A 25,142-nucleotide genomic window follows, 5' to 3' on the forward strand; every position below is an offset into this window, starting at 1 on the left:
TGTCCATTTCATGTGTAGAGAGATAAGGGAGATGAATGCAACTCACCGGTTCATGATATGAAATGTGTAGCAAGCATGACACTACACTGTTGTGCTGTGTATTCTTGTAAGGTGCTTGTAACTCACCATTTCGTTTGTGTTACTTGTAGAGGACTTGGCGGAAGCAACACATGATCAGAGAAAATTAAGTTTGTTCCTTTCTTCATCACAAGCATCTGAGAAAACGTTCAAGCTCATAGCGAGATTTCGCTCCTCCTGACTGTCAATTTTTATATACATGCACCTACTATTTGTCCATTTTTTTATGCTACAGCTATTTATGTAATATTGGTGTGTATGAACTGGAGGACCATAATTTATTCTTGTGTCAAAGTTTTTGGTCAAGAAATCAATATCCTGATTTATTTTTTATTATCTGTCTAGATGTGTGGATGGAGATGACTACTGATATTTCTATGGAAGCCACATATTAGTTTTGTTGGAAGATGGTACTAGTACTTGAATAGAACTTCTGTATTAATAGACTAGCTTTGTTTCAGGTTTGAAATATCCATTTATTTGTATGGAAAGACTTGTCCCTGACTTTTTTTCATGATTTTGTGTATTTTTTCTGATTTTTTTAGACAACAGTAATTTGCTTCAATTGTGCGGTCATTTTTTTCCAAACGGATTCTTGATTGTTATATTCTATATACTATATAAAACAGCAGTTGGGAAATTCATATAAAATAGCAGTAGGGAAACTCCCCTAACAGCAGTCTGCCAAACAACAGCAGGGAAATTCTCCCATACGTGGATATTTTCCCCAGAGTGGAGGCGGGAATGAGAAATCCAAAAAAATTCACGTCGGGGGCAAACTTCCCTGGGCTAATTTGCCGCTGCTGTCAAAGTAGGCCTAAGTGTGCGGATGGCCTGTTGCAACCCATGAGTCCTTTTGCTAGTATGAAAAAAAAAACATAGGAAAATAAGAAAGGAAATAAAAAGAAAACGGAGGAAAAGAAAAAAAAAAGTGCACGGAGACATCAAACGGGCGTCCTTTATCGGGGCAGCATCGGGTGGCTCCACACAAGGGCATATGGACCGTGGGATTGGAATGGAGCCACCGCCGTCGACGGGCAAGTGTCTCGGGATGGAGCCGCCGCCCTCGCCTCCGCCGGGCGCCGGGCAAGAGACTCCACTCCACCCGCCGAAGAGCGCCTCGCGCGTCTCTTCTAGGCGGAGAAGGGATGCAGAGTGGTGGCCGCCGGAATGAGGTGGAGGCGTCGCGGGTTCGGCGCCGCCGTCGTGCCCTTCTACATCGCCGAGATGGCGCCGTCATCGTCGCACGGGTTATCTTCTCTCCATCCCCGAGGTATGATTCATTGCATACTGCAGTTTGCATTTCAGTGAAATCTGAAACATGCTCTGTGCAGTGTACTACATTTTTCACCTCTATCTTGCTTGCACATTAGATCCACCAGAATGATTAGGGGATGATGACCTGAATAATAAAGAATAGTTCAAATTAGTTGGACCAGCAGTAGGAACGACAAATAGAAGAGAACGGGATCGGAGTAGTATGCCGAGGCATCCCACATGGCCACATGTGCCAACTAATCTTGGATTGGGTATGCAAACTGTAATTTTTATGGTTAGGTCTACTGGCTGCCCAATTTTCAAGTACTCCTATTGTCATTAAGATAGTTGCGTAACTATGGTTAGGTCTACTGGCTGCCCAATTTTAAGTACTCCTATTGTCACTAAGATAGTTGCATAACTATGGTTAGGTCTACTGGCTGCCCAATTTTAAGTACTCCTATTGTCATTATTCATTAAGATAGTTGCATGACCAATTGAAGAACCTCTCTATTCAAATAAAATTAATATATGCGAGGACCTCAGGACAAGCGAGCACCAAGTCTTCAATTCTTTTTTTTTTAAAGGTGCATCAATTGGAGACGTGCAGATCTCATTTTAGTCCATGCCAGCCTTCTGGATGGGCATCTAGCAGTAAGCTTGTACCAGATCAAAGGAGAGCAACCCATGGAGGGCACCGCACTGAGCATCAGCAAGTCCGTGCTGAGTGGAGCGCTTGGCTACGCCAAGTTCACTGTGGCGGAGGAGGTGGCCTTGCAGCTCGGCGTCACGTGCGACTATGCTTTCATCAGGGACGAGCTAGAGATGATGCTGTCTTTCCTGATGGCGGCGCACCAGGAGTGAGACAAGGAATGGGTAGTGGCATGAGGCGACAGGCTAGGCAGAGAGACAACTATGTGCATTCAGCTGGAGGCAGCGTGGGCAGCGGCTGTGGCGGTGGCGGGTATGGGCTCAGTCCATTGGCAGCAGAATTTTTGTTTTTTTCGATTATCACCGCCGGCCCGGCAGTGATCATTATTTTCAACGCAGGTTTAAAACCGATGGTCATGAGGCTCGATCGTTATTACTGCCCACTTTCACTTCAAAGGGCAAAACCGATGAATGGTGAAAGGGGTTTTAGACCTGACGATGATGAGTATTCTAGAGTAGTGTCAATAGCTTCAGCAGTGAGTTCGCGCTGCCATCCTCTTCACATGTTCACGCAAATATATTCTTGCATGTCGCAGTCTCGCAGCGTGAGTGTAAATTGTCCAGTAGCAATAGTAGTAGTGTGTCGAGGCATCTCACATGCCCACTAATCTTGGATTCGATGCAAATTGTAGTTTTTTCATGGTTATAGGTCTAACGGCCGAGCTGTCAGGCACTCCAATTGTCATTGAGATTGATGCATACTAAAGATGGCAACGGGGACCCGATCCCCGATTCCCCGCGGGGAATTCCCCTATTAGGGGACGGGGATGGAGTCAAATATGCCCCCACGGGGATCTAAACGGGGAGAAAACGTCCCCCGTCGGGTTTGGCGGGGACGGGTCTGGGGGAGCATTCCCCGTCCCCGATACCCGCATCCCCGCCCCGTTTATATACATGCTTTGCTCTCTTTCCTGATGGCCCAACCAGCCCACGAAGGCCCAATGTCTTCTGAGTATATATAACAGCAATAACCCTAGTTCTACACCTTTGTGATGATTAATATCCTGCTTCTTGCTATTTAGCTATTTTTGGATTGTGATTCGTGGTGTACTCTAATATTGTGTCGATGAACTCATGTGAATGATGATGAATTAACCTGAATGGTGATGAACAAATGCGGGGACGGGGATCCCCGACGGGGATTTTTTCCCTCGCGGGGGCGGGGATGGGGGAGAAATCGTCCCCGTGAGCTTTGGCGGGGACGGGGACGGGGATTTTTTCTCCCCGCGGGGACGGGGATGGGGAGGCAACCTCCGACGGGGAATTCCCCGTTGCCATCTTTAATGCATACCTTGAAGAACCTCGCAATTAAAATTACTATACGAAAGGACTCCGGGACTAGCAAACACCAGCAAGTCTTCATTTTTTTTTTCTAAAACAAAAGAAAGCATCAATTGGAAAACGTGCGATCCTATTTTTAGTCCATGCCAGCCTTCTGCATGGGCATCCAGCATTAAACTGTACTCCCTCTGTCCCGATTTATTTGTCGTTTTCGGTTTTCGTGCCATAACATTTGTATCTCCAAATAAATTTATTAAAAAATTAAATTTAAAGATTTTTCCGATAATACTAATTATGTATCATAAATATTAATATTTTTTATATATATTTTATTAAAATTGTTTCTCGAGAAGCGAAAGCGATAAATATTTTAGGACGGAGGGAGTACTAGGCTATAGCATTTCGTTCCAATCCACACAAAAACGCCCAAGAGCGCAACAACCGTACTGCACCATGGAGGCCACCGCGCTGAGCATCGGCAAGTCCGTTCTGAGTGGAGCGCTTGGCTACGCCAAATCTGCCTTGGCGGAGGACAGTACGGGAATCAGGCAAAGCCCAATTTACGCTCGGCAAAGGCTTTGCCGAGTACTGCACTCGGCAAAGAACACTCGGCAAATAATCCGTCGGCAAAGGCATCTTTGCCGAGTGTCTTTTGTCAGGCACTCGGCAAAGCCTTTGCCGAGTGCCGACACTCGGCAAAGTTGAAACCGAAAAAAACCGAAAAAAATGGGAATTTTTAAAAAAAAATGGAAATTTTTTTTTATCAATGGAGGCCCCCACCGGCCAGCGCCCACCTATCTCCGACATTTTTCACGTGAATTTCATGGCTATGCAGCCGACATGATTCGAACCTGAGACCTCTCGCATTGTACGTACCTCCTCTACCACTACACCACACTCTCACTTGTGTCTGGATTCCGTTTTAGTTCCTAATATATTATACTAAACCGAGTGTAAATTGCATATTTGAGGCCCTAAACGAATTCAATTAAAAAAGTTGTAAACTACAAAGTTTCATAACTTTTCGAGATCTACACTTTTAGTTTAGGAAGTTTTTCCATCTGAGGTCGTTTACAAAATTTGAATTTTAAAATTTTGAAATTCAAACGCAGTTTTGCATGACAAGATGTTTTCAAATCAAAAAGTTGTCAACTACAATGTTTCATAACTTTTCGAGATCTACAGAGTTTATTTTGGTTGTTTTCTCATCCGAGGTCGTTTGAAAAGTTCGAATTTTAAAATTTTGAAATTCAAATGCAGTTTTGCATGACAAGATGTTTTCAAATCAAAAAGTTGCCAACTATAATGTTTCATAACTTTTCGATATCTACAGAGTTTATTTTGGTTGTTTGGTCATCTGTTCATCCGACATGGTCGTTCTAACATTGTTCACAAATCTTATATATCTCTCTTGTAGTTTCATAAACTACAAGAGAGATATGTTAGATTTGTAAACAAATTTACTTTCACTTTGTCATATGAAGAAAAGACCAAAACAAACATTGTACATCTTGATGAGTTATACAACTTTGTAGTTGAAAACTTTTTTATTTGAATTAATTTACTGCTTCAAAATATGCTTTGAAATTTTCTTTGCCTAGTGTCAAAAAAATAACACTCGGCAAAGAAGCTCTTTGCCGAGTGTCAAAAAAAACACTCGGCAAAGAGCCTCTTTGCCGAGTGTTAAAAAAACACTCGGCAAAGAAGTTTTTTTTGTCAAGTGTAAATTGCATGTTTGAGGCCCTAAACGAATTCAAATAAAAAAGTTGTAAACTATAAAGTTTCATAACTTTTCGAGATCTACACTTTTAGTTTAGGAAGTTTTTCCATCCGAGGTCATTTACAAAATTTGAATTTTAAAATTTTGAAATTCAAACGCAGTTTTGCATGACAAGATGATTTCAAATCAAAAAGTGGTCAATTACAAAGTTTCATAACTTTTCGAGATCTACAAAGTTTATTTTGGTTGTTTGGTCATCTGTTCATCCGACATGGTCGTTCTAACATTGTTCACAAATCTTATATATCTCTCTTGTAGTTTCATAAACTACAAGAGAGATATGTTAGATTTGTGAACAAATTTACTTTCACTTTGTCATATGAAGAAAAGACCAAAACAAACATTATACATCTTGATGAGTTATACAACTTTGTAGTTGAAAACTTTTTTATTTAAATTAATTTACTGCTTCAAAATATGCTTTCAAATTTTCTTTGCCGAGTGTTAAAAAAACACTCGGCAAAGAGCCTCTTTGCCGAGTGTCAAAAAAAACACTCGGCAAAGGCGGCTTTGCCGAGTGCCCGAAAAAGAACACTCGGCAAACCACCTGGCACTCGGCAAAGAGCCGATCTCCGGTAGTGAGAGGTAGCCTTGTAGCTCGGCATCACGCGTGACCAGGCTTTCGTCAGGGACGAGCTGGAGATGATGATGTCTTTCCTGATGGCGGCACACGAGGAGCGAGACAAACACATGGTAGTCGAGACCTGGGTGATGTCAGCCGGACTCACTCCGGCGTGCTCTCAATCTCACGGTGAACTCAAGAACAGAGTGAACACAAGAAGAATTTTTTGTGCCAAGCACGAAACTCGTGTGTCAGCGTTTTCTGTATTAAGTTCTCCTACTTATACACAATGAGCTACTAACTGTAAAGGGAAAACGAAAGGCTGAGCTAGCCTCAGCTCCGCCATGCACGCCATACTCGTCATGGCCCGATCTGTGCGTGCCATCCCACGCACCAAGCCACCACGCGCAAGCTGCGGCAGACAACACCACGACGTGAACGAACGTGCACGCCGTGGCCCTGAATACAAGGACGCGCTCGGGAGGTTCTGAACAACCAGGCCGAGCTCAACTCTAGCTGAAACAAAGAAAAATGAGCGGGAACACAGGTTTACATCGGACTCGATCACATTTCACCCCCTAAACCTGATGTTCTCTGCTGACATTGACGACACCAAGCTGCACACGAAGTTCACAGAACCGATCACGCGCCAGCGGCTTTGTCAAGATGTCAGCAAGCTGCTCCTCAGTGCGGACGTGCTCAATGTCCATTCTCCCGTCAGCAACACACTCTCGAATAAAATGAAATCGAACATCAATGTGCTTGCTTCGATCGTGAAAGACAGGATTCTTACTGAGGGCGATTGCCGATTGGCTGTCCATCTTCAGCAGGAAGGCGGCGCGCTGCTCGCTTGTCAGGTCAGCCAAGAGCTGCGCCAGCCAGGTGCCCTGGCATGCCGCCGTCGTCCCCGCGATGTACTCTGCTTCGCACGAGGAGAGGGCGACAACCTTCTGCTTCTGTGACTGCCAGGACACAAGACAGGGACCAAGAAAGAACAGCACGCCTGTAGTGCTCTTCCTTGTGTCGATATCGCCTCCCATGTCCGCGTCACTGTATCCCAGCAGCTTCAACTTGCCTCCGCCGCGCCTGTAGTGACACCCAAGGTCGATGGTGCCGGCGACGTAGCGCAACACCCGCTTGACGACGTTGAGGTGTTCGGTGGTTGGGCGCTCCATGAATCGGCTGATGTAGCCGACGGCGTAGGCGATGTCGGGTCTGGTGTGCACCAGGTACCGGAGGCAGCCGACAATGCCTCGATACTCAGTGGCGTCCACCGGTGCCGCCGTGCTCTCCTTCGACAGCTTCAGGCGAGGCTCCATCGGAGTATGGCATGGGTTGCAGCCACCCATGCCCGCGCGCTCCAGGATCTTGCGCGCGTACGCCGCCTGTGAGAGCTTGATGCCGTCCTCCGTCTGCTGCACCTCAATGCCCAAATAAAAGGACAAGAGGCCAAGATCACTCATCTTGAACATGGAGCGCATCTCGTGCTTGAACCGAGCGATCTCGGTGTTGTCGTTCCCGGTGATGATGAGGTCGTCGACGTACACGCCCACCAGCAGCCGCGACGCGCCTTCCCCACGGGCATAGACTGCATGCTCCGAGGTGCTGTGAGTGAAGCCGAGCACCTTCAGCGTCGCGTCGAGCTTCGCGTTCCAGGCACGCGGCGCCTGGCGGAGACCATAGAGCGCCTTGTCCAGGCGCAGCACCTTGTCTTCCTGCCCCTTGACAACGAATCCGAGAGGCTGTCGAACGTACACCTCCTCGCGCAGCTCCCCGTTCAAGAACGCGGACTTCACGTCCATGTGGTGCACCGGCCACCCCTCCTGGGCAGCGAGTGCGAGCAGCAGCCGCACCGATTCGATACGGGCGACGGGAGCGAACACCTCATCAAAGTCGATGCCGGGTTGCTGGACGTAGCCTTTCGCCACGAGACGCGCCTTGTACTTTGCCACAGCACCGGCAGCATCCTTTTTCACCTTGAACACCCACTTTAGGCCGATCGGACGATGACCCGCAGGCAGTGGCACCAGGCGCCACGTCTTGTTGCACTCGATGGAGTCCATCTCCTCCTTCATGGCGTTGCGCCAGGGCTCGTGCTTCTCGGCCTCAGTGAACGTGGCCGGCTCTTCTTCAATCTGCAGATGGAGCTGAGCAGCAACCTGGCGCGTGGCGTAGCCCGATGGAGTTGCCGCGCCAAGGACATTGTCGACGGTGCGGTAGCGCGGCTCCACGTCGTCCGTGTCCGCGTCCCAGTACTCCTCAGCATTCGGTGGAGGGGACACGAAATCAGGTTGGGAAAGCTCGATCGGTGGCGGCGCAGGTGTGGACGGACCGGGCGCAGATGATGCGGGCGACGTCGCGGGAGTTTGAGCCACGGGCGAGCCTGGAGCAGACACGTGCGTCGACGGGACCTCAGAAGTGCCGCCGGTTTCAGCGTCGTGGTGCCCAGCGTCCAGCTCCATGATGTTGTCCTCCACCACGAACTCAGCCTCCGTGTTCATCTCCTCGTCCTTCCAGCTCCAGGGTGCCTGCTCATTGAAGACAGCATCCCTGGACACCATGGCGTGCCTCGACGCCGGGTCGTAGAAGCGCCATGCCTTGGCGCCAGGTTCGTAGCCGATGAAGACGACCGGTGTGCCACGATCGTCGAGCTTCTTCAGGTACGGCTTTGTCGACTTGACGTAGGCGACGCAGCCGAAGGTACGGAAGAAGGAGACATTGGGCCTCCTGCCTTTCCAGGCCTCGAACGGGGTGACGCCGTCGAGCGCCTTCGTGGGCGCCCGGTTGAGCAGGAACACAGCCGTGGCCACCGCTTCTCCCCAGAACAGCGACGGCACGCCGCGGCTCTTCAGCAGGCTGCGCGCCATCGTCACGACCGTCTGGTTCCGCCTTTCCACGACGCCGTTCTGCTGGGGTGTATACGGCGCGGTGCGCTGCCGTTCAACCCCGTGCTCGGCGCAGTACAGCTCGAACTCCACGGAGGTGAATTCTCCTCCGTTGTCGGTACGCAGAACGCGCAGTCGCTGGCCCGTCTCCGTCTCCACTCGAGCCTGGAACTTCTTCACTGCCACAAGCGTGTCGCTCTTGGCGGCAAGCAGGGCCACCCACATATACCTGCTTCGATCATCCACGAACAGCACAAAATACTGCTTACCGCCGGGAGTTGGCGGCGTGATTGGGCCGCACAGGTCCGCATGGACCAAATCGATCAGTCCCTCGGCACGCCGCTTTGCCTGCGCTGGGAACGGACTCCGCTTCAGCTTGGTGGTGACGCAGTCGGCGCAGAGTTGGTGGACGTGGTCGACATGCGGCAGTCCATGGACCATCCCGCGCAGCTCCAGCTTGCGCAAGGCGTCGAAGTGCAGGTGCCCGTACCGCTCATGCCAGAGCCACGCGCTGTTGGTGGAACGCGCAGACAGGCAGAGCGGCCGGGCAATCTTGACGCGCAGCAGGTAGAGGCGGTTCGCCGAGCACTTCACTCGCACGATGAGGCGTCCATTCTCGTCGCGGACGCGCAGGACGCCGTGCTTGGCGTGGACGTCGCAGCCGCCCTCGTCCAGCTGCCCGAGGCTCACAATGTTGGTGGTGAGCCTGGGGATGAAGTACACCCCCGTGAGCGGGAGGTGCTCACCGGTCTTCCCTTCGAACAGGACGGTGCCGGAGCCCTCGATGGCGACCTCCGACCCGTCGCCAAACTTGATGAAGCCGCGAACCGCCGTGTCGATGTCGATGAAGGCGTTGCGGCTACCGAACATGTGGTTCGTAGCTCCACTGTCGAGGTACCACACCCCGTCGTCGCGCTCGGAGTCGCAGTCCAGCTTGGCAAAGACCTTGCCCTCCATGACGCGAAGAGGGCGGCGCTCCGGCGGCGGAGTGGTGGCGGCGCCGTGGGGATCTGGCACCGGATTGGGGACGACTATGGCGCGGGCCATCAGCAGGGCAGGCTCGGCATCTTCTTCAGCCTGCGCGACATGGGCCTCCGCCTTGGGCTTGCTGCGGCAATCCTTGGCCCAGTGGCCGTATTTGCCGCAGCGCTTGCACTGGTCGGCCCTCGTTGCCTTGCCGGAGTTGGGCTCGGCCTGCTTCCCGTCGTGCGAGGTGGAGCCGCCTTCTCCTTTCCCGCGTCCGCGGCCTTGCCCGCGCTGGCCTCGCTTCTTCCCGCCGGAGCTCGACGCCGCACTGCGCCCGGAGCTGTCCTGGTCTCGGCGAGCCTTGCGGCGCGCCTCCCAGTCTTCCTCGGTGAGAAGGAGACGCCCCATGGCGTCCGTGACGGACTTCTGCTTGCCGCGGTCCTCGAACACCCGAAGGCGCCCGATTACGTCCTCGATCGAGATGGTGCGGAGGTTGCAGAACATCTCGATGGAGACGGCGGCTTGGGACAGCTTCTCCGGCACTACCTGCAGCAGTTTCTTAACTACCTCGGATTCGGAGATGTTGTCGCCGAGGGTGCGCGGGTTCGTGGCGAGAGTGGTGATCCGCACGCCGAAGTCGCTGACGGTTTCCCCATCCTTGAAGGCGAGGTTGCCGAAGTCGCGGTGGAGCTGCTGCGCGGTGGCGTCGCGCGCACGCTCGTCGCCGACCCGGAGGATCTTGATGGCGTCCCATGCCTCCTTCGCCGTGCGCCGGACGGCGAGTGCGTTCCAGAGTTCCTGCGGTACGGACCGCAGGATGCCCGCCATGGCCACCCGATCGTCGTGGTAGTCGTCCTCGTCAGGATCGTCGTCGATGGCGTCGACGACGACGTCCCATACTCGGAGCGTCTGGAAGTTGACCTCCATGACCAACGCCCACTCGGGGTAGTTGGATCGCGTGAGCATCGGCCACGCGACGCTCGCGGACGGACGCTCCACAATGCGCTCCAGGACGCGCGATCCGCTGCGGGCGCGAGAGCGGCGAGTGTGCGAGCGGCCTCGGCGGCGGCGCGGCGAACGCGATGGAGTAACCTCCTTCTTCTTCGACGGAGACTCGGACATGGCGCCGGCGGCGTGATCTCGGCTCTGGTACCAAATGTCAGCCGGACTCACTCCGGCGTGCTCTCAATCTCACGGTGAACTCAAGAACAGAGTGAACACAAGAAGAATTTTTTGTGCCAAGCACGAAACTCGTGTGTCAGCGTTTTCTGTATTAAGTTCTCCTACTTATACACAATGAGCTACTAACTGTAAAGGGAAAACGAAAGGCTGAGCTAGCCTCAGCTCCGCCATGCACGCCATACTCGTCATGGCCCGATCTGTGCGTGCCATCCCACGCACCAAGCCACCACGCGCAAGCTGCGGCAGACAACGCCACGACGTGAACGAACGTGCACGCCGTGGCCCTGAATACAAGGACGCGCTCGGGAGGTTCTGAACAACCAGGCCGAGCTCAACTCTAGCTGAAACAAAGAAAAATGAGCGGGAACACAGGTTTACATCGGACTCGATCACAGGTGAAGCAGGTCCGCGTCGTCGCCTACGACGTCGAGGACTCTCTCATGGACTTTGCCGTCCGTGTGGAGAAGAAACCTTGGTGGCTGCCATGGCGCATCCCACGCATGCTGCATGATAGGCGCCAAGTGGCCAAGCAGATGAAGGATCTCAGGGCCAAGGTTGAGGATGTGAGCCAGAGGAAAAAGCGCTACCTCATCGAGGGCGGCTCTAGCTCCAAGGCTACTGCTAGTGCTGGCGACACTGCCGCCTCTGCAGCAGCCATGTTTGGTATCAACGAAGCAAGGTATGCTGCAAAGACGAAGGACCAGCCAAGATTGGATCTGACCCAGCTCATCAACCAAGAGGGTGAGGATCTTGCAGTGATTGCAGTGTGGGGAACTAGCGGCAATGTTGGGCATAAGTCCATCATCTGGGAGGCCTATGAGAGTTCAGCTACCCAGAAGAATTTTAATTGCCGGGCATGGGTCAGGGTGATGCATCCTTTCAGCCCAAAAGGATTCATTCAGAGTTTGTTGGAGGAAGCTGTAGGGGGTGCCTTTCTGATGGAAACAGAGAAGACAGGGCAAGCACTGGCAGAGGAGCTCCTTGCCTATGTCAATGACAAGAGATGTCTTATTGTGCTCAACGGCCTATCCACCATTGAAGATTGGAATAGGGTCAAGAAATGCTTCCCAATCAACAAGAAAGGGAACAGAATCGTAGTGTCCACAACGGATGTTGAGGTTGCAAGCTTATGCGTGGGCCAAAATTGTGTGGTGTCAGAGCTCAAGCAGTTCTCTGCTGATCAGACCATCTATGCTTTCTACAAGGAGGTAATGTTGAAGTTTCAGAGAAGTTCTGCAGACATTATGTTTGCTATTCATCTTGTTCAACGTAGCTGTCAGTTGGCAATAGGATATTTCGGCTTCATTGTAATGTCAATTTTGAACTCCGCCTATGGTGGGGCGTCTTTGGTGTCCCAGCATAGTAGGTCCCAAGCCCTGGTAAAGGAGGAGGGTTGTGTTAGGCGTGGCGAGCCAATGTAAAAACTTAGCCACTTAAATGGAGATGAAACCCGAAAGAAAATCGTTGGGGCGTAACCCTCTTAGCGACGCGCCATATCGGAACCTGGGTATGGTGTTAAATGGGCAAGGGCCAGGTCGTCACCCCCGTGACGTGCCGTGTCGTGATCTGGGCATGGTGTCAAGTAACCAAGGATCGGGCCGTCGCTTCCTTAGTGGCGCGCTACATCGGCGCCCGGGTGTAGTGAAAAATGAGCAAGGGTCTTCGCATCAGAGTCGACGGGTGCGAAGGGTAAGGAAGCTAGTCGAACCAACTAGGATCCGTTTAGGTAGTTGGAATGTAGGGTCACTTACAGGTAAGTTAAGAGAATTAGTTGATACCGCGACTAGGATGCGTGTAAATATATTATGCGTTCAAGAGACTAAATGGAAGGGTCAGAAGGCGAAGGAGGTGGACAATACAGGTTTCAAGCTTTGGTACACAGGGACAGTCGTGAATAGAAATGGAGTAGGAGTTTTGATTGATAAGAGCCTCAAGAATGGTGTGGTGGGAGTGAGAAGGCAAGGAGATAGGATTATCTTAGTCAAGCTTGTCGTTGGTGATATGGTCTTGAACGTAATTAGTGCGTATGCCCCCCAAGTAGGCATCGATGAGAGTGCTAAGAGACAGTTCTGGGAAGACTTAGATGGCCTGGTTAGAGCTATACCTAGTAGTGAGAAGCTTTTTATAGGAGGAGATCTTAATGGGCATGTAGGTACTACAAGCGTAGGTTTTGAGGCAGTTCATGGAGGTTTTGGGTATGGTAGTAGGAATCAGGAGGGGGAGGAAGTTCTGGACTTTGCGGTAGCTTTTGACCTGATGATATCCAACACTTTCTTTAGAAAGAGAGAATCTCATCTAGTGACCTTCAGTAGCGGACAACACTGTAGCCAGATTGACTTTGTCCTCGCAAGAAGAAAGGACAAACGAGCATGCTTGGATTGCAAGGTGATACCAGGGGAGTGTGTTGTTTCTTAACATAAGCTTTTGGTGGCAGATTTTTGTTTTCAGGTGCGTGCCCGTAGGGATAAACAAGCTAAGATTGAAAGAACAAAGTGGTGGAAACTTAAAAGGGAGACGTCAGAGGTATTTAGGGAAAGGGTTATCAAAGAGGGCTCTTGGAAGGAAGAAGACGACATAAACAATATGTGGGACAAGATGGCAACCAACATTCAGAAGGTAGCCTCAGAGGTGTGTGGAGTAACCAAAGGAAGGGGACGCGAGGCTAAAGATACTTGGTGGTGGAACGAGGAAGTCCAAAGGGCTATTAAGGAGAAGAAAGAATGCTGTAGACGCTTGTACCATGACAGTAGTGTGGACAACATAGAGAAGTATAAGGTGGCAAAGAAGACTGCAAAGCGAGCTGTAAGTGTGGCAAAGGGTAGAGCGTACGAGGATCTTTACCAACATTTGAGTACGAAGGAAGGAGAGAAGGACATTTATAGGATGGCTAGGGTTCATGAGAGAAAGACACGGGACTTCAACCAAGTTAAGTGCATTAAGGATGAAAGGGAGCATCTCTTGGTAAAGGAGGATGAGATCCGACATCTATGGCAAGAGTATTTTGACAAATTGTTCAATGGTGAGAATATGGACACAACCTTTCAGTTGGATGACTCTTTTGATGACACCAATAAGCGCTTTGTGCGGAGGATCCAAGAATCTGAGGTCAGAGAGGCGTTGAAAAGGATGAAAGGAGGTAAGGCGATGGGACCGGATGGTATCCCAATCGAGGTGTGGAGATGCCTCGGGGACATAGCTGTAGTATGGTTAACCAAGCTGTTCAACCATATTTTTCGATCGAACAAGATTCCTGATGAGTGGAGGAGAAGTATATTGGTACCGATCTACAAGAATAAAGGGGATATTCAAAGTTGTACAAATTATCGAGGAATTAAGTTGATGAGCCATACTATGAAGCTATGGGAGAGAGTTATCGAGCATCACTTGAGAGCAATAACGCGGGTCTCTATGAACCAATTTGGTTTCATGCCCGGAAGGTCAATCATGGAAGCCATTTTCTTAATAAGACAAGTTATGGAGCGGTATAGGGAGAAGAAGAAGGACCTACACATGGTTTTTATTGACTTGGAGAAGGCTTATGATAAAATACCAAGGAATGTTATGTGGTGGGCTTTGGACAAACATAAAGTCCCAACGAAGTACGTCGGGCTCATTAAAGACATGTACAGCAATGTTGTGACTAGAGTTCGAACAAGTGATGGAGACACGGATGACTTCCCAATTAGGATAGGACAGTGTCGGCCCTAGGGGCAGGGCATCAGGTGCGACGGCCGAGGGCCCATGCGGAGGAGGGGCCCAAGCCCAGATATACAACAGCCTGTTCGCTTCGTATACGATCGTGGATTATAAGCTAGAACAGTATTTTTCTCTCACACTAAACTAGTGAGCAGTAAATAATCCACGATCGTTTACGGCCTGCCGAAGAGGCTGTAAATCTCCAGATCCTATAGTCCATTAGACATTAGCAAACTAATGAGAATAGAGACATAGAACTGGACAAACGGCACCAAAAGACAACATCGATATTTCTTTCCTAGTTTCCTTTTTCCACGGCCCTCGGGTAGAGAGGAGGCGGGGAGTCACGCTGCACACAGGACACTCTGATCGTGAGTTCACAACGTGCGCCTTACAAGCAGAGCTGGCGAGCCGCGCCTCCGCGAAGAGCTAGACTACCGGAGACACGAACACGATGCACGAGGACGATGACCAGACAAGGCTCCACGACGACGACATCTTGATTTTTGGCTTCTTACGAATTGCGATCATTTTTTTTAGAGATTCTAGAGAAAGTGAGACAAAGTGAAGCGAAAGAGTTTTCTTTGTATAAGAATTAGGTCTCTATCATATCTAAATAGAAGGAAAATCAAAAAGAAGGAAATGGGGATTACATTGGATGAATCCTTAAGGAAGACATATCACAAAAGAAACAAAGGATAAAGTAAGCGCTCCTTGCCTTTGGTTTGAGCAAAACAGATTCTTGTTTCACCAAGGAAAAGAGAGAAGTTCTGGATAAATTGACAATGTCAACTTGAATTGACTAATTCAGTTCCGCCTATTCCACATTAATGGGAGTACATTTATGTTTCTGCTTCACGAATATGATATTTCCGATCAGTTGTTTAGACCCAAAGTATTTTTTCTTTTTATTTTTAATCTAAATTAATTATTTGTATAGTATTCCAGACTTTCAGTACTTTGTATCCATATAGTCATATTTTTCTTCTAATTTAGGTGTTAGAATTTTAGAACGTTACCTAAGAAACATTTATCATGGGTGAGAAAAGAAAATGAATATATTATTTTTTTAATCTACATTGTTCCTGGAATTATCATACACCTACAAATATATTGCTTAATCTACATTGTTCCTCAATAATTATCAGACATGTTAAATTAAAAATATATTATTGAATTTACTTTTGTTTTACAAGTAAAATTAGTGTCTATATATTATAAGATTTTATACATGATCAAGAGGGGGCCGTTGCGATGAGATCGCCAGATGGCCCTTAAAATCCTAGGACCGGCACTAGGATAGGACTACATCAAGGGTCAGCTTTGAGCCCTTATTTATTTGCTTTAGTGATGGATGAGGTCACAAGGGACATACAAGGGGACATCCCTTGGTGTATGCTTTTCACGGACGATGTAGTGCTAGTTGATGAAAGCCGGACAGGAATGAATCAGAAACTGGAGTTATGGCGGGAGACTTTGGAGTCCAAAGGTTTTAGACTTAGTAGAACTAAAACTGAGTATATGAGATGTGACTTCGGCACTACTACTCGGGAGGAGGAAGATGTTAGTTTGGAAGGTCAAGTAGTGCCTAGGAAGGATACCTTTCGATATTTAGGATCAATGCTACAGAGGGACGGGGATATTGATGAAGATGTTAGCCATAGATTCAAAGCAGGGTGGATGAAGTGGCGGCAAGCGTCTGGTGTCCTATGTGACAAAAGGGTACCACAGAAGCTAAAAGGAAAGTTTTATAGGACGGCGATTAGACCTGCTATGTTGTATGGTGCAGAATGGTGGCCTACAAAAAAACGACATATTTAACAGCTAAGTGTCGCGAAAATACGTATGTTGCGTTGGATTTGCGGTCATACAAGAAGGGATCGAGTTCGGAACGATGATATACGTGAGAGATTAGGGGTAGCGCCAATTGAAGAAAAGTTTATCCAACACCGGTTGAGATGGTTTGGACATGTGCAACGGAGACCTCCAGATGCACCGGTGCGTAGTGGAATCCTAAGTCAGGATAGTAACGTGAAGAGAGGCAGAGGAAGACCGAAGTAGACTTGGGTAGAGGCAATAAAAGGAGACTTGAAATGATGGAATATACCCAAAGACTTAGCCTTAGATAGGAGTGTTTGGAAGACAGCTATTCATGTGCCTGAACCTTGATTGCTTCTGTTGGGTTTCAACTCTAGCCTACCCCCAATTTGTTTGGGACTTAAAGGCTTTGTTGTTGTTGTTGTTGATTGTAATGTCAATTTTGTTTTTTTGCAACCATACTAGCCCACCACCAAACCGTCTGTCCAAATCTTCACCGTGCCCAATTCTGTTCTAGGATATGGAGACAAAGATGGAAATACTCGAACCAAGGTAAGCGAATTCACTAATTTTAATTTGTGTGGAAAGCAGTCAGCTGAGCTTATGAGAACCCACGTTTTATTAATCTTACCAAGGGGTGGAAGGAAATCATTCGAGGTTAAGCAAAGTGAGAAAAAAACAGATAGCTATTTAAGTATTTCTGCATCGAAACAGAAAGAAACAAAACTGATATATAGTTCTCAGAGTTGAGAATATTCAGAACCTCTAAAATATAAGGACCATTTATTTCAAAAAAAATATAAGGACCAAAACGATAATGACTACCTACCAGTAATAAAGATAAACAAATTAGTAGTCACATACAACGTGGGTTAGAAGTATACAACACCGCTAGGATTAGTTATACTATAGTCTATAGAGTAATACTATCAGCTAATTGCATACATGATATGTGACTGAATATTCTTTTTATTTTCCTTCTTACAGAGCTCTCAACACATAGCACATTCTGCTGAGCCGGTGTCTAGCTCAACAATGCCCACATCTGAGATTCAAGTTGACCAACACAAGGATGCTAATGGAAAGATGATGTTAAAAGCATGACATCAGGAATTGTGCAGGAATCTCAGCTTACTGGGCGAGAGAGAGAAAAATAACTCATTGCCAATCTAATTTTAAAACACTCTGACAAACATCTTGAGGTGCTCACAGTATGGGGAATGGGTGGTATTGGAAAGACCACTCTAGTTACAGATATTTACCAAAGACAAGAGCTTAATGAGAAGTTTACAAAGCGTGCCTTTGTGACCGTGTTGCGTCCTTTCAAGCTTCAGGAGCTCCTTAGAAGCATAGCTATCCAGCTAAATGCAAATTCATCTGGAACGAAGGGTGCGATGGATTTTGCATGTGGAAAAGATGATTATGCATCGATGTCTGTTGAACGTTTGACTAAAGCATTGGATGGGCTATCACAGGATAGAAATTGTTTGATTGTTGTTGATGACCTATTATATACCACAGAATGGGATACAATAATAAAAGCATTTTGTGAAATTGGAAAAGCTTGCTGGACCATAGTGATCACAACAAGGCAAAAGGATGTTGCTGAGCGTTGTTGCAAGAAACCAGAATGTATACACATGCTCAACATTCTAGAAGCTAAGGAAGCTCATGAACTCTTCATAAAAACGGTACTGAAAAGACTCATATTCGGATTATTTCATTTGATATGATGCTTTGTGTAAGCACAATGTAACTCTATTCTCCATTATCTTAAAAAAAAGCACAACTCTACTGAAACAGGCTTCGAAAAGAGATTCTTTGAGTATTTTTTGGGTAAAACTATGAAAAGGGGAAAGACTTATATCTGCTGTACATGCTTTATAGGAGGTGTAATAATCCACCTATATATAAAAAGTCATCCCAAAAGGTTGAAACCATCTCATTTGATACGCCAGTGATACTACAAGATGGAGACAGATTTTTTATTCCCAATAACGATTTGCACCTTCCAATATAAAAAGAATAAAATCTAACACACTAGTGCCCATGGAAAAAAATAGCGGGCTATAGCGGTGGGAGAAGCCTGCCGCTAAGCTATTGGTCTTTTTAACGCTATGACGACTTTCGCTGCTATTTGCCGCTATAGCGCCGCTAAACGCTATGACGATTTTCTACTTATTAATTATCATTTGCTACTAATTTGGTATTTTGGACGGTTAAACTTTCATGAATCATATTGTAATGTCATTTGGTATTTGGTAATGTTACCTAGAATTGTGGAACCTTATAAACATATTTGTGTTCATCGATTTTCATATTTGTCATGTTTTTTTTATCAATTACTGGTGTTTTTCATGTTTTTTTATAAAAACGCTATCTGGCATAGCGCCGCTATAGCTGCATAGCTTCTGGAAAAAAAATTGCCGCTATTTTCAATAGCCCGCTATTTTAAACAGTGTGCCCAATCTAGCCATTTTATTTTCCGTATCTTTCACAACACCACTGAGGCACTTTAACGTGTGTTTACCTATTTTTGGTGTATTTTATACCATAATTAGCTTTCGGATAAAAAACTATATTGGTCCAAATAAAGTCAGTGATGCTCCAGAATCATGTTGTATTGCATGGGATATCTTGCATATAAGTTAATTTTGATGTACTGAACATTTTGTATTGCACCAATTTTAGGTATTCAAGGAGACAATTGATTTGAACAAGGAATATCCTGAGTTAGTTGAACCAGCAAAACTGATCCTAAACAAGTGTGATGGACTTCCCCTTGCAATAGTCACCATAGGAAGCTTCTTGGCAGAGCAAGAAACAAAAAGTGTTGTGGAGTGGAGAAAATTGAATGCACACATTACTTCTGAGATGGAGATGAATCCAAAGATTGAGCCTATAAGAGCAGTTCTTATGAAAAGCTATGATGGTTTGCCCTATTACCTTAAACCTTGTTTCCTATACATGTCCATCTTTCCTGAAGACTGCAATATCAGCCGAAGACGTCTGGCACGTCGCTGGGCTGTAGAGGGTTACTCAGCAGAGGCACGAGATAGATCTTGCATGGAAATAGCAGATGGTTACTTTGAGAACCTCATTGAGAGGAGCATGATACTACCAACTCATAATTCAATTTACAGCAGACGAAAGGCTGACTCTTGCAAGCTACATGATCTCATCCGAGACATCAGCATTTCAATATCAATGAAAGAAAATCTTGTTTTCAGGTTGGAGGAAGGCTGTAACTTAAACACTCATGGCACAGTACGTCACCTTGCCATAAGCAGCAACTGGGAGGGAGATGACAGTGGAGTTTCAGAGCATAGTGGAGATGTCCCGTATAAGGTCCTTAACTGTGTTTGGCATGTGGAAGCCATTTTACATTTCTGACAAGATGAGGGTTCTCCGAGTGTTGGACTTGGAAGACACTGTAGGTCTAGCTAACCATTGCCTTGAGAACATTGGGAAGCTTCTACATCTCAAATACCTTTCTCTAAGAGGGTGTCCTAGTATCTTTAGTTTGCCTGATTCAGTGGGTAATCTAAGTCAACTTGAGGTACTGGACATCAAAAGGACCAATGTACAAGTGCTGCCCAAAACCATAGTTAGGCTCAGGAAGCTACGTTACATCCATGCTGGCGAAGGTTTTTTCTTTGGTCCTCATAGGTCAGGGCTAAGTTACCGTGGGAAGTGTGTGAAACTCTTGGAGGTACAATGTGCAACATGTTTCGAACGGTTTCAGTATCAGTACCCTTACTCTTGGAGGTACAAGCGTGATCGGTGCGCTATAGCTTGCTGCGCAGCATTACCTTCTATTGTAATGGGCAGGCGATTTCCAGATGATGGTGGTGTTACGGTGCCGAGAGGTATGAGGAAAGTAAAATCGCTGCACACACTGCAGTATGTGCATCTCGCTTGGGGAAATGCTGTTGTGGAGGAGATACAAGGTCTCACCGGCCTGCGCAAGCTAGGAGTGGTTGGCATCAACAAGAAAAATAGTCAGAATTTATGTTTGGCAATTTCCAAGCTCAGCCTCCTTCAATCGTTGTCACTGTGCTCAGATCTAGATCTATCTAACTGTCTGAATGGCATGGAACCACCTCCGGAAAACCTCCAGAGCCTCAAGCTGTGTCATTGCAGGATGGCCAGATTACCGGAATGGATCAAAGGGCTCCAGAATCTGGTGAAGCTCACACTATTTAACACCGGTCTCTCGAGGGATTGTGCAGCCATGCTCATGCAAGACATTGGGGAGCTACGAAACCTGTTGATTTTGCGTTTGTTGGAGTGGTGTGACATAGCTATTGGAGAAGTCCAGTTCACGAATGGCCTTTTTAAGAGCCTCAAGGTTCTCGATCTTGTTTTTGGCTGCGCTCAGAAAATCGAGTCAATCAAGTTTGCCGAGGAAGCAATGCCCAAACTTGAGATGCTGCATCTGAGCCTTGGAGAACATATTCGCTTTTCTGGGCTAGAATATCTCCATAGCATAAAAAAAGTACTGGTATATTATGTTCCGGAAGAATCCAAGGAAACATTTTCTCTGGAGCTGTGGGAGCAGCTTGATAAGAATAAAAAGGGGCACGTGTTGAAGGTACACTGAAGCTTGGGTGCCGTGACTCCTACCTGGGATACTGCTTATTAGATGGTTGTGAACAAGAACCGTGAAGAGTGCGGTGCAGACCACGAGGCGATATGATTATCACTCTCACTCATGCGATCGGAGAATCATCCCTTTTACTGATCTACTCCGTATTGTAGTATTGTCTTCCCATGTATTCTGTTGACTGATGACTGTTGGCTCCTTCCTAGCTGGTATGGGATACTGCTTGAGGCTGTGTATCATGGAAAGGGTGCGGTACAGACGCCAGTGGAGAGTGTATTATGTGTGGCCATCGTCATGCATGCCATTATTTTTATTGGGGAATAATCTCCCTTTTATTCTCTTGTCTTCACTCTCGCGTTTGTTTGTTGTTGTAATAAATTCGTTTAAGGACTTGGCTCTGATAACTAATGAACGTAACCTTCTTGTGTTGCAATTTGGATTTCTGAACTATGATGCATGAATATGATTCACCAGATATGTACAGCTAGTACGCTTGCTGCTGCTATTCCTTATTCCTTCGGGACTCTACTCAGTCAGTCAGTCAGGCCTTGTTGTAGTAACAAATTCGTTCAAGGACTTGCTCTGGTAATGAAGGTAACCTTCTTGTGTTGCAGTTTCGATTTCTGATGCATGATTCACCAGATGTAAAACCAGGTGTGTACAGTAGGCTAGTTGCTGCTATTCCTTATTCCTTCCGGGCTCAGTCGTTTGGTTTGCCTTGCTGTTTAATCGTTTGTGTACTGTACTCACTCACCAAAAGGGGGAAAAAATGTGTACTGTACTTTCTTTGTGTTTGATCCCAGATGATCTGATCTATGGATGCTTCTGACGGACTAATTCCGATCCATGATGCAGTAGCCTTGGATGTCCTAAATTGCGTTGTGTTTGTTGTACCAGATGCATGCATGCATGAAACTTACCAAGACTGCTACTGATGGAAACATTTCTCATCCATGTATTGCTTTGCACTCATACCTTCACCTTCACATTGCAAAGGTGACCACAACAACACTGCTACTGATGCCTGATGGAGAAGTTCCAATACTTGAAGCTACTGTCTTATTCTTTCTAAATTCTGCAGTATCTTTATACTGCTCTAATTCACAGTTGTTTGCTTATCCCTTCGTCCCCGGGTAGGAAGTACTATTACAAAGTTACCAAGACCTGAAGTAATGTTTCACTGTGGAATCATAAGCAACAAAAAAAATAACTTCACGAATTGTTTGGGCAATAAAGCTTGCGCTTGAAGGCCCAAATTAAAGCAGGCAAATTTCAGGTTCTGCAGTTCTCTGTCTTATTACTCATCGTCATCGTCCATGCATTTGCTGATGGCCTGCAACACCGCTTGCTGAACCATTTGTTCATCCACGCTTCCCCCCTGCTGCTGCTGCTGCTTGCCCTGCTGGCCTGATCCACCAAGCGCTTGGAAGCGGAAGGCGGTGTCGTCGGCGCAGGAGACGTCGGCGTCCAGGACGTCGAGGCCGAGGTCCTCCAAGGCCTCCAGAACCGACACCAGCAGCCCAGGTCGGCTCCTCTCCGTTGACACGTTGATCCGGAACCCTCTCCTGCTGCTGCAACTGTTGCTATCAAGCTCCACTGACGAGACGCTCACCTGTGCAAACATGACATGCATGATGCAATGCATCGAGAGGTTCAATTGTTTTATCATGTATACATCCATACATGTAGGCATGTTGCGTTGCTTGCAAAATTGCCTCTGCAAATATAATGGCAATCATCATCTAGGGGTTGTGATGTTGTAACAATGTGATTACGTTACGTACCGTTGCTGGCATGGCGCTTCCAGAACCAAAAGCACTACTGCTGTCAGTGTCAGCTTGTGACCATGAGGCTGCAGCTGCTTCTTCTTCAACCTTGTCCTTGAGCTCCTTGATGTATTTCGACGCGTCTACCAGGATTGACGTCTTGTTTGCCTGCATGCATTTCATTGCTCATATAGAAATGAACAATAGATGTGCTATTTTTTTCTCTCTTTTCAGAAAAAATAAAAATCAGTAGGTACGGATCATCAGTTTTTTTTTTTTTGGAAAAAAATTGCGGATCATCAGTTAACTAGCTCGATCAATGAGTAGTCTCGGCATGTGTCAGAAACGGTCAAGTGCACCGCCGAATGGGTTTCACAATCACAACCAACATATGCACGAAGTACTAGTCTTATCATTTTCGTGATGACTACATATGTTGAGTAGTTTATATGAACTCTTTTTGAAAAGTGTATCGTCAGATTTTGAAGGGTAGAAAACTAAAGAAATCTTTAAAACAAGCACGCGCATCGAGCTTCCAACCAACGGAGAGATTGAAAGATTCCTACTATTGTTTTTGTCCTCTACTTTAATTTAATAACTAAATGATAGAATCCAGAAATGGGTTTGTAGTGGAAGGAAAGTATGATTATTTACCGCATTTGACTTTGTGACGGAGCGCAGTAGCTGGAGTTTCTCTTCTAAGGCTGCTTTCTTCTCCTTTCCTGACATCTCTCTCCCCACGCTCCTGCTACACTCTTCTCTTCAGTCTTCACACACATTCCCTCCCAGCAGAGTCTGCAGTGAGGATTTCAGGAAGCAGCAGCTCGCTCGAGGTTTTATATATATATATACAAGGACTAAGTAGAAGACACATGTATATTCTCTCTGCCTCTTTAATTTGAAGATCAGTATTGAGTACTGATCCCTGCATCATTGGGGTGCACATGATCATGCTGGAGTATCCCAAGACACAGATCGGTTGTACTCTAGTTTATTCTTCTTGTCCTTACTTCGATTTGTTCTGTACTAGTTAGTTTAATAAGTACTTTGTTGATTGCTGGGTGCAGAATTGCTCGATTGCCGTATCTTGTCGTCCTTAATTATGCTATGGTTACGTTTCATTCTAAATATATACTGTAGATCTCATGATCTTGTTCAATGGATTAGTTTTAAGTTCTTGCTGTAGTGGTTGAGTGATCATTCGTTTCTGCATTTGGTTTAGTTTCTATTTTATCACATCTTGTATGTTTAACTTGTTGTGTTTCCACAAGTAGTAGGTGTTAGACATAATCTGTTGCTCCCTATTCTCTTCTTGGTTGGAGACTGGTCGGCTCGGACGACCACTCTCTGTTGGGAAGTTGGGGACTGATCGGCTCTGCCGACCAGTTCCTGTAGGTGTAGCAGTATTGCAATAGGCCACCTCTAGTACATTAGTTGGTAGCTATTACATCAGCTATGTCTTGGTAGTGGGCCGATGTAAGTTTTGTACTGCTAGGAGTAGTTGGTATACTCTGTACCCTGGGAGTAGGTAGTTGGTGTACCCTATACCTTAGGAGTAGGTAGTTGGTGTACTCATGCACTCAGGAGTAGGTAGTTGGCCAATAACTATGTACCTGGTAGAGGTACAGCTAGAGTTGTATATATTCCATCCAAAGGGTAATGGAATACTCAGTTCAGTTGCCACAAACCAAAGGGCAGGGGTTCGGCCAACGCTGATGCTTGTGCTGAGTGTGTGTGCGCTGTTCTCAATCTTTTCTTCTACCTCTAGCCATAGTGAGTAAGTGTGTGTGCTGGTAAGCTAGTTGCTTACCTGTGTAGGGCAGCCAGGGATCAACAAGTGGTATCAGAGCCGTACAAGCGTCATCGCTGTACTAACCAATGGCGATGACGGACGGTTTGGAGATGGGCGACAGCAGCGGCGCTGCTGTGGCTGTCCAGCCACGACAGAAATTCGTTGTGCGCACAGTGCAGGAGGTTAGCGGCACCAGTTGGCCGACGCTGACTCGCACCAACTATGACGAATGGGCGGTGACCATGAAGGTCAAGCTCAGAGCCCGACGGCTCTGGAATGCCATTGACAAGGGCACCGACAACGAAGAAGACGACATGTCAGCGTTGGAAGCCTATCCTCGCTGCTTGTGCCAACGAAGTATAGGGAGCCGTTGGGGGTGAAGAGCTCTACTAAGGAGGCGTGGGAGGCCATTGCGGCGATGCGAGTCGGTTCCGACCGCACAAAGAAGGCGACGGCCTAGCTGCTGAAGCAGGAAGTACGCCAACCTCAAGTTCAAGGATGGTGAATTGATGGAGGACTTCTCCCTCCACCTGCAGACGCTCATCAGCAAGCTGAGGAGCCACGGCGTCACCATCGACGAAGAAGAGGTGGTCTCCAAGTACCTTCACTCCAGTGCCGGCGAAGTACATTCAGATTGCTCTCTCCATAGAGACGATGATGGACTTGTCCACCCTCACCATTGAGGATATGACAGGCCGTCTGCGGGCGGTGGATGAGCTCATGGAGCAGGCCACAGCAACGACGGACAGCCGCAAGCTGCTG

At 47.2% G+C, this 25,142-nt stretch overlaps 1 protein-coding gene and 1 pseudogene across 1 annotated transcript; one reads left to right on the top strand and one right to left on the bottom strand.

Moving 5' to 3' along the window:
- Positions 1–1,231: 1,231 nt before the first annotated feature.
- Positions 1,232–21,959, top strand: LOC136479187 (disease resistance protein Pik-2-like; annotated as a pseudogene).
- On the bottom strand, positions 21,853–23,363 carry LOC136481310 (basic helix-loop-helix protein 004-like). The gene is made up of 3 exons (XM_066478669.1): positions 23,243–23,363; positions 22,607–22,756; positions 21,853–22,434 (listed from the first exon to the last, which is right to left on the bottom strand). The coding sequence occupies exons 1-3, from the start codon at positions 23,315–23,317 to the stop codon at positions 22,120–22,122; spliced, it is 540 nt and encodes a 179-aa protein (XP_066334766.1). The 5' UTR covers positions 23,318–23,363; the 3' UTR covers positions 21,853–22,119.
- Positions 23,364–25,142: the final 1,779 nt, after the last annotated feature.

Source organism: Miscanthus floridulus, chromosome 9 (assembly GCF_019320115.1).
Source record: "Miscanthus floridulus cultivar M001 chromosome 9, ASM1932011v1, whole genome shotgun sequence".
Lineage (NCBI taxonomy): Eukaryota > Viridiplantae > Streptophyta > Magnoliopsida > Poales > Poaceae > Miscanthus > Miscanthus floridulus.